Source organism: Phalangium opilio, unplaced genomic scaffold, assembly GCF_054372755.1.
Source record: "Phalangium opilio isolate 3A_F unplaced genomic scaffold, DU_Popi_V2 ptg000113l_1, whole genome shotgun sequence".
NCBI lineage: Eukaryota > Metazoa > Arthropoda > Arachnida > Opiliones > Phalangiidae > Phalangium > Phalangium opilio.
In genome coordinates, this window is record NW_028324209.1 from 1043867 (window position 1) to 1059547 (window position 15681).

Sequence of the window (15681 nt, forward strand, 5' to 3'; positions counted from 1 at the left end):
GTTTTACGAACGATGTAAGACATTATCTTAGTTATACAGTCGATATCTTGATATCAGTCAATTTAACTTTCGAGGAAACTTCAATCGTCTTCGACTGAAGTTTTCAAAAATAAAATTGAACTTCACCCCAAATCTGTCATCGGTAAAAAAGATACTCGAAGCGAGTCATCAACTCAAACTATACCAATTAAAGTTGATGCGTAAATCAACCTGAAATCAACTTTCAAGTCACAATTATCTCCCAAAAAAAAAACTGATTTCGAGCCATCACTTCATCAAGTTCTCAGCACAAAATTCTTCCCGACACATAATCATCGCAACATTTCCCCCGAGCAAAATTAACTTTATCTTAAAATTCGGCTTTTCTCCACTGAAAATCAACTTCATCTTGAAGTTTCTTCCCGTAGATCAACTTCCAAAATCTTAATCACCCGTGTGAAAATCAGAAAGTGAAAATAATTCCACTTTGAGTTAACTTAAAACCTTCATTAACTAGTGTGAAGTCAAATTCATCACGAAATTCTACCCGTGTAAAACCCAATTTCAACTTCAAGCCTTCCTCGTAAAATTCAACGTTACCCCAGAAGTAAAATACAAAAAAAAAAAACTCAATTGGAAAAATTAGTACGTAAGGAAAAAAGCACAGTTTAAATAAAAAAAACATATTCGACATCATTTTCATTAGTGTGACAACGTTTTTAATAATAAAAAGAGGACGTTTTTATCGTGTATAAAAAGTTTGATTAACTATAACTAGTAAGCGTGTTCAGTTGGAAAAATACGTGTAAACTTTATGCGCCCGCGGTCATTTTTACGTTCATCGAAAAATATTTAAGGAAGTTTTGACGTGTACAAATTTCAAATCATCTTGATGAAAACGCGTTTTTTTTAATATATATGGACCGTAAAAAATATTTGAAATGCTCTCGCGTGACTCGTTAATTTTTTAAACATCAAGAAAACACTAAATTTGTTTAAAAAATGAAACTCAGATTTCCATCAAAATTATTTTAATTTTAATTTTATCTTAAAAAAGAAATTTAAAAGCCACATTTATTTTAACATTTTTTTTTGGAGGTTAAAATTGTTTTAAACAGTATTGTTCCTACGTTAAAAATTAATGTGTCTATATAATTTTTAATAACGCTACTTCATTGATATTGGCTAAATTTTCAAAATTTCGTAAGTTTTTAATTTTCTTCTGAAACTATGAATAACTAATGATGAAGATTATTAAAAATTAAAGTTTATTTTATATCTGATTAATAATGCTTTTTCATTTAAATTTAATTAGGTTTTTATTAAAATTAGTCTTTTAAATTGATATTCAAAATTTAAATAATAAATATTTTTAAACTAGTAATTAAGTTTAATTGGAATTTTTTTTATTTAATTAGATCTGATTAGGAATTATGGTAACTAGTATTTCAATAATGAAAAAGCATTATATTAATTTTTCCGTCTTTTGTTTTCCTATCTTTTGTAAAAAGACAAAAAAATCTATCTATTCCCCTTCTTCTTCCCTTCCCCTTTCTTTGGGTCCTTTTTAGGACCCTCCCATTTTGCCATAAGGGTAATTACCAAAAATGTATTGTGATGGTATTCATGGTATAGTTATAAGCTTACGTTAATTTACGTTTGAATAATAATAGCATCGTGAATGGGGGTGGTAAATCTGGCCTACTAACAGTCAGTCCCAGTGCATTCACCTGTTCGCCTTACCCTCGGTAAATATCACCGTCATTTTGGTGGAAAAATGAAAAACAAGAGGTGTATTTTATATGAAGTATCGCCAGTGTCGAAACGGGATTCTACGCCTTATAGAGGGAAAAGGGATGTGGCGTGTTTTTCTGGGGAAGCAGAGTTTATGTTTATTAAATTCCTTGGCCAGTTTTTTACAAAAACGCGTGATTGAGTTGGCTATGATTGTATATGAAAGACAATGAAACTAGGTGCGAGATATAATTTATAATTGACCCCTTCTGTTCCTCTCTCTACAGTCCATGGCAGTCTGGGAAATAGGGAAATTCCTCTGCAGTTTATTACTTGCTTGGACCAGTTTTTAAATTCAAGAAGTGGGGTTACTGGTCCTCAGGATTAGTTTATTAATTGCAAATACATTTACTAAAACTATTAGGTGACAAGTCCACTGTTTATTATTTTGGACACTTAGGGGTTACTGCTCCCAAGGACTAGTTAAAAAATATTCTTATTTCCCAGACTGCTTCATTTTACCCCCCCCCCCGAGCCATGGATTGAACTTGGAAGCACAGTTTATGTTTATTAAATTCTTTTTTTTACAAAAACGCGTGATTGAGTTGGCTATGATTGTATATTAAAGAGAATGAAACTAGGTGCGAGATATAATTCACCCCTTCTGTTGCTCTCTTTATAGTCCATGGCAGTCTGGGAAATAGCGCAGTTTATTACTTGCTTGGACCAGTTTTTAAATTCAAGAAGTGGGGTTACTGGTCCTCAGGACTAGTTTATTAATTGCAAATACATTTACTAAAACTATTAGGTGACAAGTCCACTGTTTATTATTTTGGACACTTAGGGGTTACTGCTCCCAAGGACTAGTTAAAAAAATACTTATTTCCAGGACTGCTTCATGTAACGCCCCCCCCCGCTCATTCGCTCATGCTTGGAATTGGATAATTGGATTCTTTATTTGTGCAACTGCGCCATTGTGAACGGTGTGTTTTTTGTTCGTTGTGACGGTTAACGTATACGGGTTTCTTTTGTTTATTAAAAGGCGTAGGCCTTGATAATGCTGAAGCCACAATCTTTTCAACAGTAAGCTTGATATTTACGTAATTATTATCTTTTTCTCTTAGTGTAGAGCTATAAATATGGCAAGGTAAATGTAGGCACAGCTTTGTTGATGACGCGTGAAGTATTGCTAAGTCATGCTCTTGAACAAAGGAATTTTGTATTAGGCCTACGTCATTTTGAGTTAACTAAGGTTACAGTTACAGTTTGGAATTATTTTGGCTTAAAAGTTTAAAAACTAGGGTTTGTATGGTTGTGTGTTAAACTGTCAGTGGTGGACAGCTCCATCACAGAGAAATATATGAAAGAGGGATGAGAAAATTTACATAGTTGGAAGATCATTTTCAGGGTTCGTACACGACCTGGAAAAGTCAGGGAAATTGAAAATGGGCCTTAAAGGTCAGGGAAATTTAAAATGGACCTAAAAAGTCAGGGAAAAATATATTGTAGGGAAATTTTAAAGTTTGGATAACAGTATAAGGGTGACCAGAAAATGTCTTGTCTGAGGTTACGACCAGAGCCTAAAATTAGCGGAGCTCGCTTCTCTCGCTACAGTTTTTTATGATTCACTTAAAGTTAAATTTAAACGAATTAATTGGCTAATTTTTGTAACAATAACTTGTGCAAAAATGTTTCGAATGAATTTAGATTGGTTTTCATATATCTTCGCCATGTACGTTATTGCAAATGGTCAGGGAAATTTGTTTAATTTAGTCAGGGAAAACCTGGAAAAGTCAGGGAATTTCATTCCAAAATTTTGTACGAACCCTGATTTTGTAACTTTTGTTTAAAAACCTACGTCCATGGGCCAGGAGGTTCCATAGGGCAACAATCTTATTAGTTTGGGGCACTTAACAAACCCCAATAGGGACTTGGCAGTACTACGTCATGCAACGTCACGCTACCTTCCACTAGTGCTAAAAAACGTACCAGGAGGAGGGGCTTATATAGCTTTCATTCTGTTATAAAAACATACCATAATGGCGCTGGGGGCGGAGTTAAACCCGAATTGCCAAGTCCCTATTTGTGATAGGAATGGTTCAAGAAGGATTAAGGAGTACTTAGTCAAGGGTGTCTTTGTGACAGTTGATGAATCACGCGAGACACCACCTCAAGGAAGGGAGAATCATGGTAGCAGAGATTGTATAGAGTTTAGGGAAGAGATATTACTCCAAATAATGGAGCAACATTAAAAAATTGGCCTCACATTTAGACTGTTGACTGTAAAGTACTATTAGCCGTTGAGTGTATGAAATTTAGCCAGACAGATTTTGTTGAGGGTTGCCAACACCTTAAAAACTCTTCCTAGTCACTTTAAACAAGAAATAAATTTTTGGATTTTAGGATTTCACCTAATATATATATTTCTGGTCTGCCATTGGACTTTACCGAGGTAGGCGCAACTATTTTTGCAAAACTTAGTGTTATCGTCTAAGCCTACTATTTAACAAAGCAAATTTTTCAATTTAAATTAAATTTGTTCAAAAATAAGATGTAATGATTAGACCATGGATAAAGAATGCGCGTAAAGAAATTTGTTTTCACTCTACAGGATCGGCAACTCCTTATCTCGGACGACAGCTTATTCTGTATATACTCTGTTACGGCATCGGTTGTCAACACGCGCAAAGCTAGGTCTCTATGTAACCTAGCTTTGTACGTGCTGTCAAGAGACCAAAACTTCAGGATCTTCAGGATTTGAAATATCCGCGAGTTTTTTAGCGCGAGTGCACGGACCTCTAGGCCTTAGTTTCAAATACGTGTAGTAGGCTGTAGGCAATTTCACACGTATTTGAAACTAAGGCCTAGAGGTCAGTGCAGTAACTCGAGCTAAAAAAACTCGCGAATATTTTAAATCCTGACGATCCTGAAGTTTTTCGTCTCTTGACAGGCTGACAGCACGCACAAAACTAAATTACATAGAGACTTAGCTTTGCGCGTGCTGACAACCGATGTTGTTGCAGAGTATATACAGAATAAGCTGTCGTCCGAGATAGGGAGTTGCATATCCTGTAGAGTGAAAACAATTTCCTCACGCGCATTCTTTATCCATGATTAGACTTTCAGACTGAATAGGTAGGTAGCTTTGATTTGGCCACAGAGAAATCATGGTCTCAACTTCTTAAGGCTCCCTATCAGAGGGGGGCATTTGGGGAAAATTTGTATAGCCAAGCTTGGTGAAACCCAGCTCTGCTCCCTATAGAGTGTTGCCAATAACCTTGGTTTTGAATTACTACAATAATCTGCTACCACAAACTTTCTCGTGACATCAAACCTTCCTCTCTCTTACCTCGGTTTTGGCGACCATATAGAGCTATCTCAGAAGCCTTAGTGTGACGTCAACCATGCTATTTGCCCATAGAACCAAACTGGTACCATGGCCACCCATTGTCAAAGCTGAGCCCCTGACGTTTTACCTAGGCACTGACGTCACAATTGAGATAGCTCTATTGGAAGTGGTCAGTTCATGCCATACAATTTAAACTATAGGGACTTGGCAGTACTACGTCATGCAACGTCAGACTGCCTAACCTTTCACTAATGCTAAAAAATATACCAGGAGGAGGAGCTTATATAGCTATCATTCTGTTAAAAAAACCGTAATGGCGCTGGGGGCGGAGTTAAGCCCGAATTGCCAAGTCTCTATGAATAGAACTATCTCAAATCATATTGACAGCACTTTATAGAGCTATTTCATTTCGGTGGGAAAGGAGAGATTTTGAGGCGGGGTTTCGCTAGTCCCCGCCTATACGCCATATTGTGCAGGAAATTTGGCATAAAGTTCTTCAGCGGCCCGCACGGAGGGAGGGGGAAAACCGGCTCCGTTTATTGGCAGGCCCAACTGTGACGTTTCCCCCCCCCCTTCAACTGATATAGCTCTATTCAGTCATTAAAATAAGGGTGTCACCTTATATTTAGGCCACACCCCCTCTAATCCCACACTCGAAGCATTCCAAGAAGCAATATGTAAACTAAGCTTGGTATTTTTAGAGCGATCTGTATGAGATGTTCTCAAAACAAGGTGGTTTAGAGGATTGCGTGGTTTTGGACCAGAAATCTGGCCGAAACAACAAAGCTGGGTGCGAGATTTTTTACTTTTACAATTTTATTCCTCCATTTCCTTTACTACTTATAGGGAGAATGAAATGGTCAGACGATCATATTTTAATCGATTTATTTTGATAAAATAACGTAAAAATCATTGATAGAACTTACTATTTTTATAGAGTTTTTGCAGTTTCAAAGGTGACCTAGGCGTGTAAGACCTATTTCAGTCTCCCTTTAAAGCAAAGCGCGGGTCCAGCGGATCCCCTACAAGGTGACTTTCCTCCTGAACTCCAGTTTTGGCTTGGCGAAGGCTAGTGGGCTGGATTTGTAAGTGCTCTTATAAATCCCGCCCACAAATGCCTCCTGCCTTCTCCAAGTCAAAACTGGAGTTTGTAAGGAAAGTCAACTTGTAGGGGATCCACTGGACACGCGCTTTGCATGGGTTTCTTCAGGTTGGGTTTTCTGATTGAAATCAAATTTGAAATTGAACTTAAAATTACGGTTCATCGGGTAGTTTACGCGCGAAAGCGTTGAAGCAACAAAGAGAATTAATTTATTAGTCGAATTAACTTACTAACCACGTCTCATAATAGAAAACAGTTTTCCATTTATTTCCGAAGCTCATTAGTGTAATGTAAAAATATGAATATCTTAGATTTGCTAACTTTGAAAGTACGGAAGATTCAAGGCGGGCTCTGGAATACTTCAGTAATCCCGTAAACAATCCGTTAGGCTTGACTTTTAATTACTCCAAAGGAATTCGCGCGCAAAGTGCGAATACCGCAGTTCCAAAGCTTCATAAATCGGAAGCGGTACTGCCTTCAGCCATGAATGATTCAAACAACAACGTTACGAGACCAATGTCCGGACTATTGGAGGGTGATTACTTTACAGTTAAGGGGAGGGTCAAAAGGAAAATAAAGTGAATCTGTCGTTATACAAATTAAAGACCAATTTGCATAGTGAAACCATGGATAAAGAACACGCGTGAGCTTGAAATTTGTTTTAACGCTATAGGATAGGCAACTCCCTATCTCGAACGACAGCTTATTCTGTACATACTCTTTACAACATTGGTTGTCAGCACGCGCGAACCTAGCTTTGTGCAATATTCATTTTCAGCAGGAGGTGCTAATTTCAAATTATCCATGAAATCTGAAACTAATTTTGAATTTTAAAATCATTGGAGATATTTCCTGGAAGTTTCGCTGTGTGCTGATAGGTCTTATAATTAGTGGAAAAATCGATAAAAAAAATCACTTGATTTTTCGTTTTCACCCTCCCTTTAAGGGTTGTTATTGTTACCTACCACCAATCGTATTTATTTCAGAATCACAGCCAATAATTGACTTTCCCGAAACTCCTAAATGTCGTAGCAGGAATACTAGTAAGTTTCTATGTTACGGCGATTTTTACCACAATGATAAGTTTGTGATATAAAAATGTGTATTTGCAATTGCCTACGCCCAAATTACCTTTAGTTAGTTCGACAGAGAAAAAAAAACCCTCAAAAATAATTAAACTAATTACGCGTTTTAGGTCCATCTTTTGAACGCAGTTGTCAAATTCCTGGCCATCTGCCGAGAAATATTCATTGTACGTAAATTTGACCGTTTTAACTCGTATTGAGGAAAGTACACTTGATAAAATGAGATTTGTGACGAGTGTGTAAAGGGCCAATGAACGGAACGTTAAAACACCGATAGTTGTTTTCAAATCTAGGTGGAGCTGCCTTCTATCCCTTTAAGATATTAATTAAAGCAAACCCTGCTTCGTCGAACAATGCTAAATATGGGCGTGGTGAAGTGGGCTCTGGTTAACGCCCTAAAATGGTCAGGGATATTGGCAAAATTTGGTCAGCCGGGATAAGCTGGAAAAGTCAGGGATTTCCAATATAAAAATTTCGTCCGAACCCTATTAAATATTAAGATAGCTATTTTTGGAATTAGCAACTTGTTTTACTGTGTTTTGCTGAAGTCGCGAAGGAGGTCGCTGTAATTCTATGGGATTTTAGCCAGTATTTTTCGTAATACCGCTCGGTACTCGCGGTAACACTCTTTTAAAATTATTATCAAGTGATACTGAACTTAACACTAGTACAATAATATAAATTTTATTACAAGTTCTATTGGATTTTTTTTATATAATTTTTTTAGATTTTAATGACACTAAAGAAAAACGTGTTAAATTCCAGGTATTTGATAGAAAAATTTTAGTTTAGTATAATTTTTACGCTGAATAAAAATAATTTTAATTACAAAGGAGAATGAAGTGGTTATCAGCGTTAGAAATATAGCCCGAGATACATTTCGACCAGTTGAATTTGAAGAGACTTGCAATGTCTGCGGTGGTCCGGGTAATTAAATGGGTTTTACTTTTATTCGCGAATCATTTTTACGATATCGCGAGTGTTTTTGCGCAGCTAAATTTAGGTGCGGTCGATGCAAATCCGTTCTTTACTGCGATGAAGAGTGCCAAGTAGTAGACCATCACGAGAATTCGCATTTTGTTGATTGCGTTAATTTGTAAGCGCTTAGTATTTGAAGTCCGATGTACCAAAGCGAGATCTTAATAGTGGCAATATTTTACAGCGCTGCTGCTCATAATTTAAACTTTGCTACTAACAGTGTTGAAAAACATCGAGTGAAGAGTATAATGGTACGTTTTGTTATCTCCTAGAGGGAGCTAATAGTTTGAGAGTTAGCTCTGAACTGTTAGCTCTTTTGGTATCAGTTGGAATATGAGCGAGGCGGACTAGAAATGGTCCCGTAAAATCCTGACAAATCTAGCGCTTTATATTGACACACGGTATGTAACTATAGGTCGTTACCGAATCTGATACGCGCAGCCGTTTTCTGAAGCAAAGATCAGTGCCAAAAAATATTCACACCATTCCATTACGTAAACCGCGACATTTGGAGTCGCCTGGAGAAAGTAGTATTCACAGACGCGACTCTAATATCAGTCAAAATGCTGATGCTGAAGAAACTGCGCCGAAACAAATTTGTGACGGAGACAAAGTGAGCGAGTTTTTATTTATTTCAAGTAAATTCGCAACGAGTACCGTAACGTGACACTTGCCATAGCTGTAATGCTAATTTAAGTAGGCGGGGACGCTGAGTGGAGATATTTTAGGGGTTTTATAAGTTTTTGGGATTGACGAGAAATCATTGGTCTTCGAAGTGACGCGTTTCAGTTCTTTAGAGAAAGAGAGGCCAATTGTATTGTTTGGTTAGACATTTTTTCGTACTAAATTGTAAGCACCCTACTTCTTCAACCCACCTCCTAATGATTATCTACATTACATTATTGTGCAGTGAACTCTAAATTATCTTACACTGTTTTAATCGTTATAATTATTATTATTTACATGTTAATTATTCTTATTAATTGTTAACATTATTATTTTTTAATATTACATCAATACCCGTTTTTTTTTGTTCTCATACTACTGTACTACTACTACTACTTGTTTAGTTATTCTTATTAATTGTTAACATTATTATTTTTTAATATTACATCATTACCCGTTTTTTTGTTCTCATACTACTGTACACCCTGTCTTTCTGTAACATGCCTAATGTATCGATTTACGATGTTCACGCATACGTCACAATGTTGACTTTGTGAACAACACACAATAAATAAATAAATAAAACAAATTGGTCATGGGATGGCGCGATAAATTTATTTCAGAGGGCTTTCAAAAGGGGACTGCTTGTTCACAATGTCCCTATCATTATACTATCAAAGTTTAAAAAGAAACTAAATTACTAATATAACTTCTAACAACTTTATACTATTTCGTTACGATTTTCAAGAATTCAAATAGCGAGATTTCATCGTTGCCTAACAAAGCGTCAGGAGCTATTCCTAAATTAACTCTGTCGAAAAAATCAGAGCCAGTTATTGAGCAAAATCAAGATATCTCAAATAATCGAAACGTATCAAGCACTTTGAAAGTTGTCAATGAGATTTGTGAATTACCAAAGCAACAACTCGCGACTGGCGATACTGTTCTGTTAGTTCACGGAAACGATCCGCTCAAGTTCTACGCTCAAAAGATATCTGATGGTGAAGAATTGCTGGCCATTGGAGAAGTTCTCCAATCAAAAGGCGCTATTTCGAATCTGGTTCCAGTTGACCCTAAAGTTGGTCTGATTTGTTCGGCTTTGTTTATAGATGAATTGTGGTACAGAGTTAGAATACAGAAGGTAATACGCGGTCTTAAAGTTAGTTTTTAAGGCTGTGTTGCTGTAGTTTTGTTTTCACGTAGATTCTCGATAATGGGAAGGTGATAATATTTTATATCGACTATGGCAATGAAAGTGAAGTGGATGTTTCTGGCTTGAAACCACTTCCCAAGGAGTTGTTGGCTTATTCTCCTAAAGTAAGAATTTTTTTGTCCTTATTTGGTTCATGTGAAAGGTTTCGCGATTTCGGATTTCATGTGAAAGGTTTCGCGATTTCGGATTTCATGTGAAATATCTCGCGATTTCGGATTTCATGTGAAGATCTCGCAGTTTTTAATTTCGGATTTCACGAGCAATTTAGGGGGCTTGATGTAAATGTCGGATCCCATGAACTAATCGTTAATTTTTTGAAAAAAAACAAAACAATTCAATTCATAGTTTATGTATTACTTTTAGGCGTTCTGTCTTAGATTAAAAATTCAACCATTACACGGCAAAGGAGAATTTCCAAATGAAGTTTGTGAAAAGTTCCATGATTTCATAAATCAGTACCCTCTTATCGTGAAACAAAGCCATCAGACTGGAGATATTTTTGTAGTTGATCTTCAAGATGAGGAAAACAACGACATCGCGAAGCTGCTTGTTGATGCGCAACTCGCTGCGCCTGTTGCGAATAGTTCCGGAACTCTATTGTCGGCAACTGCTACTGATTCTTCCTCGCAACATAAGAGTTCTCCCGCGCTATATCCTAGTTCTACGGAACACCAAATTGCTAGAGATAAAAGTCCTACAATTCTTGAGACGAAACGTCCTAGTTCTATGGAACACTCTTCTGCGGAACCTAAAATTGCTACCGCAACTCGTCCTCAGCTTACGCAACAAAATGTTCCTACTGCCAAAGAGGAAAATGTTCCTACTGCCAAAGAAGAAAATGTTCCTACTGCCAAAGAAGAAAATGTTCCTACTGCCAAAGAAGAAAATGTGATATATCCAAAGAAAAGTAAATTTACGCTGCCTAAACAAGAGCTCAAAGTTGGCGATGTAACGATCTTAGCCTATGGAAAAGATCCGTCCAAGTTTTACGTTCATAAGCTGACGGATGAAGACGATCTATACACGATAAGCGTTACGCTACAAACTGAGATAAAAAGTCAAGAACCTTTTGTGCCTGAAGTTGGAGCGTTTTGTGTCGCTCAATTTGAGGAGGACAATATGTGGTATAGAGGAGAAATCATCAAGGTAGGGTTTTTAAGACTGTTTTAATGTTTATGACGTCCCAAAGGGGAAGGTTCGCGATTTTTAGTTTAAAATATATGCTAGAATATATTCGATGTAAATTTCAGATCCGAGAAGACCAAAAAGTTGATGTATGTTTTGTTGATTACGGTAATGAAGCTGTATGTCGTACCTCAGATCTACGAACGCTTCCGCAAAAGCTCTTCTCGTACTCTGCTAAGGTTCGATATGTCTTAACTGTTGAATTAAGTTATTTTAAATGTTCAAAAGTTCCTCTATCAATTCCAAACTAACGTACAACCATTAGAAATCTATCGCAAATTTAATATACTTGACTTTTTTCTGTTAGGCAATCCGGCTTCAATTAAGAGTGAAACCGTTGAATGGAGCTAGTGAATTTTCTCCTGAAGAACAACAAATTTTCTTCGATTTTATCAACGGATTTCAGTTAACTGTCAAGGAATTAACTCTTACTGATTGTGGGCGCGGCTTTATAGTCGATCTCGAAGATAAGGATAGTAACGATATCGCGGATTTTCTCGTGCAAAGTGGACTTTTTGATCCGATTCCCGTTGGTGCATCAACGCCGAGTCCTTCTAAAGAGTCTTTGCTCGATTCAGGTTTGAATCCGAAGGATAATAATTCCGTACCGAAATCTGTGATTAGTCGGGATACAGTTGACTTGACAAATGTTGATGGAACTCAATATACTAATCTACCGCAGCAGTCTCTTTCTCCCGGAGATAAAGTAAGATCGTCACTACAACCTAATCTTATCTTCTTGAAAGAGAGAGGTGAAATGGAGCAGTAATATTCACACCTGTAATGAAGCTTCTGTACAATGGTAAGGGCGTGCGCGAGGTACTCTTTCATTGCCGCGCATGGTCCATGAACATTCCCTTTCACCTCTCTCCACCCATGTATCGTTGTACATGATCAGGTTTTACACTTGTTCTTGGTTGAAGTGTGTCAATACAAATTATGGATTTCATACGTTCTTAATATTGTTTCCTTTATTGCCTAGATTATCGCATCGTACGCGAATTATCCATCGTTGCTTTTTGTTCTTAAAAAATCTGATGTTGAGAATCTTAAAAAAATAACCGAATTTTTAAAAAATAAAATGGTTCCGTCAAAGGATTTCATTCCAGTCACTGGAAATTTGTGCGTCGCTAAATACACGGATGGAGACTGGTACAGAGGTCGAGTAGATAAAGTACGTCTTGGATTTGTTTTTAAAACAAGTAGTATTTTGTTGTAATTGATTTGCTAGGTTCCAACGCGCGGGTGGGCGGGGGGACAAAGAAATAAGTGTTGGTGTAGTTAGTGGAGACCGGTCAGTGACAACTTCATTTGTAGGTTACGGATACTGACAATATTGAGGTGTTCTTTGTGGATTATGGTAACTCGGAAGTTGTGAAGTTGCAAAGCATTGCCGCTATGCCTCAAGAATTGATGGAGTACCCAGCCATGGTAAGCAATTTGATATTGTCGGGGAAATTCTATGGGTGGAGTTTTATTCAAAAATTTGGGATGCGCGAAGAACGGGATTGTTTTGGGAAAGCCGCGGACTTAAATGAGACTTTATCCGAGTCGTAGAATGATGCGCGAAGTAGCGTGGTCTGCCATGAGAGAGTTATTATGATAACCTTTTACAGGGTTCGTACACGACCTGGAAAACCTGGAAAAGTCAGGGAAATTGAAAATGGGCCTAAAAGGTCAGGGAAAAGTCAGGGAAATTGAAAATGGGCCTAAAAAGTCAGGGAAATGTCAGGGAAAAATCTATTGGTGGGAAATTGATAGTCTGGATAACAGTGTAAGGGTGACCAAAAAAGTGTTGTCTTAGACTTGAACAGAACCCCAAATTCGCGGAGCTCGCTTCGCTCGCTCCGGTTATTTATGATTTACTTTGAATTAAATTTAAACGAATTAATTGGCTTATCTTTATAACAATGACAACTCGTGCAAAAATGATTCGAGTGAATTTAGATTTGTTTTCATATATTAACGCCTTGTAAGTTATTGCATATGGTCAGGGGAATTTGTGGAATTTAGTCAGGGAAAACCTGGAAAAGTCAGGGAATTTCATTCCAAAAATTTTGTACGAACCCTGTTTTAAGACCAGAGTACCATTCTTTGAAAAAGGGGGCTGTGCATCTTCGCTTTCACACCTTATAGGTCTTTCATATTTTAAGGGTATACGTTTCCGGTTTTGATGCCATAGATTATGGTTCTTTCTCTGTATTTGTAACAGGGTTACCAGATACGTTTGAGCCGCGTCAAACCAGCGGGTGGTTTAAAAGAATTTTCGGAGGTCGCGTTCGAACGTATAGCGGCTGAATTATTGCACGAGAAATTCTTGACATTAACCAGCGTAACTCGAAACGGGGAATTATTCGAGGTTCAAATTAATAATAAAGATAATAAAGACCTGGCTGAAATTCTAGTTAATGAGAAGTTGGCTGAATACGTCGAAACACCGAAACCCGCGGAAAATGTTTTAAAACGTTCGGAGCAAGCGCCAGCTTGTAGTAAAGATGTCTCAGAGGCACGCGCTACTTTACCAAAAGAAGTACTTCAGCCTGGATTAGAATACGAGGTCACCGTTACTTGGGTTTCATCTCCTAAGATCCACGTTACGTTGTTATCAAAATTGGATGACTTAGAACGTCTACAATCAAATTTATCAAAATACGCCAATACCCAAAAAGTTCATTCCGAACTCTTATTGGAAATTGGCGATTTGGTTTGCGGTAAATTTGAAGCCGACGGAAATTGGTATCGTTGCAAAGTGTTGGCTGTTGAGCCCGATGCCTTAGAAGTATTTTTCATCGATTATGGAAATACGGATAAAATATCCAAGAAGGATATTTTGCCTTTACCCAAACCCGCCTTTAAATTTCCGTCGTACTCGCATTGCGTTTCTATCGAAGGTGTCGAGGAGCTTAGTTTGGAGTTGAGTCAACTTCTGTTTATCGAAAAATGGAAGATGAAGGTAGTGTCCACTGACGATGTCTCTGTCGTTACTTTGAAAAGCGATTCCGAAAGCGCCAATAAGACTTTAATGTCTCAGATTTCTCCAGTTGCCAAGTTGAGTAATCACGAAGTTACTTCGAAACAACAGGTATTTAAATCAATACGCTTAAGATTGGTACATAGTCGCTCGTGGACAAGGGCGGTCATCCGAACTGGTAACCGTTGTTTCTTTGTTGTAGAAAACCAAGGCCATGGTTTTATCCGCAAATTTTGAAACTGGTGCTGCTATAACGCTGAAAGTAATTGAAATATGGGATACAAATGCCTTAGCCTGCCGCATTGTGGATGAAAATGGTAAAAAAAACAAATATTATACTTTTGTACTATGGCAGAGTGAAAACATTTTTTAGCAAGAACATTGCGTAACAACAATGTTTAGGGTTGGGTTAACATTTGTAGCGCGAATGACTCGCTATTATTTTCCTTTTTATATTTAGACGTTTATGAAAACTTAATGCTCGAAGTTCAAGAATATTGCTCCAAAACATCGCCACCTTCGAATTACAAACCAATGGTTCGCGATTTTGTGCTGGCTAAAAATCCTTGTAAGTTAGAATGGCGTTTCGCTATTAGAGTTTAGCGCGAATGTTAATAAACATTTTACTCGATGTAGCTGATGGTATTTGGTACCGAGCTTCCGTCGTTATGCCCGTAAGAGGCGCGAAAGCTGAAGTTTACTTCATTGATTCCGCCAGTTATGGCTCCGTTTCCTTATCCAACCTCCTGCCAATGACGCCGGAATTGGCCTTCTTTCCTTCACTCGGCCTATTGTGTTCCATTCATGGTGAGCTTTAATGATACAAATCGATTGTAGTTTTTGAACACGCGCATAACTATCTTAATTGAGTTAATTCTACGTATTTCGTTTTAGAAATAAACGAAGATGATTGGGAGAACATTCTCAAACGATTACAAACCTTGTTGAAAGATTCCAACAACCTCGTTAAAGCCAATGTACGGAACTACGAGGCTTCCAGCCATTATTGCGCTATTTCAATTCCAGAGTGAGTATGCAATCCCTTTTAAGCGCGTAGATATCATTTTCATTCTTTTCAAACAAATTCATTTTCAGCTTTAATGTCTAATCCAAAACGTTAAGTTAAAAAAATGTTTAGCTGAACGACGTTGGTTTAAATATCTTTATTTTCTTTCTTGTCAAAAATATTATTTTGTGTTTATTTTTTTTTTTTTTTTTTTCAAAGTGATAAAAATATTATTTTGCGGTTTTTTCCAAGTGACAAAAATATTATTTTGTGTTTTTTTTTTCCAAGTGAGAAAAATATTATTTTGTATTTTTTTTTTTTTTTTTCAAGTGACAAAAATATTTTGTGTTTTTTTTTCCAATTGAGAAAAATATTATTTTGTATTTTTTTTTTTTTTCAAGTGACAAAAATAT

The 15681-nt window shown here is 37.0% G+C and overlaps 1 protein-coding gene across 4 annotated transcripts; it reads left to right on the top strand.

Annotated features, from left to right (window-relative positions):
* The first annotated feature begins 1408 nt into the window (after window positions 1-1408).
* Window positions 1409-15591, top strand: LOC149623177 (tudor domain-containing protein 1-like). 4 transcript variants are annotated; one of them, XM_089852980.1, is made up of 24 exons: window positions 1409-2796; window positions 4117-4165; window positions 5764-5852; window positions 6476-6699; window positions 7151-7207; window positions 7360-7416; window positions 7977-8014; window positions 8083-8176; window positions 8243-8345; window positions 8412-8478; window positions 8643-8840; window positions 9642-10034; window positions 10097-10210; window positions 10470-11252; window positions 11357-11470; window positions 11599-11997; window positions 12274-12465; window positions 12609-12722; window positions 13504-14373; window positions 14465-14579; window positions 14723-14830; window positions 14899-15069; window positions 15157-15289; window positions 15358-15591. In XM_089852980.1, exons 1-24 carry the CDS (start codon window positions 2771-2773, stop codon window positions 15368-15370), a joined length of 4521 nt encoding a protein of 1506 aa, XP_089709106.1. In that variant the 5' UTR covers window positions 1409-2770; the 3' UTR covers window positions 15371-15591. The 4 variants fall into 4 exon arrangements, with proteins under 4 accessions (XP_089709106.1, XP_089709107.1, XP_089709109.1 ...); XM_089852981.1 differs by lacking the exon at window positions 4117-4165; XM_089852983.1 differs by lacking the exon at window positions 5764-5852 and having other exon boundaries at window positions 15358-15590.
* The last annotated feature ends 90 nt before the right edge of the window (window positions 15592-15681 follow it).

Excerpts from the sequence above, each read along its gene's own strand:
- LOC149623177 (XM_089852980.1), top strand. The coding sequence starts at position 2,771 with ATGCTGAAGCCACAATCTTTTCAACA. Across the intron at positions 5,853-6,475 it reads GGCCGAAACAACAAAGCTGG|ATTTGCTAACTTTGAAAGTA; the intron begins GTGCGAGATTTT and ends TGAATATCTTAG. Across the intron at positions 11,253-11,356 it reads ATAGAGGAGAAATCATCAAG|ATCCGAGAAGACCAAAAAGT; the intron begins GTAGGGTTTTTA and ends TGTAAATTTCAG.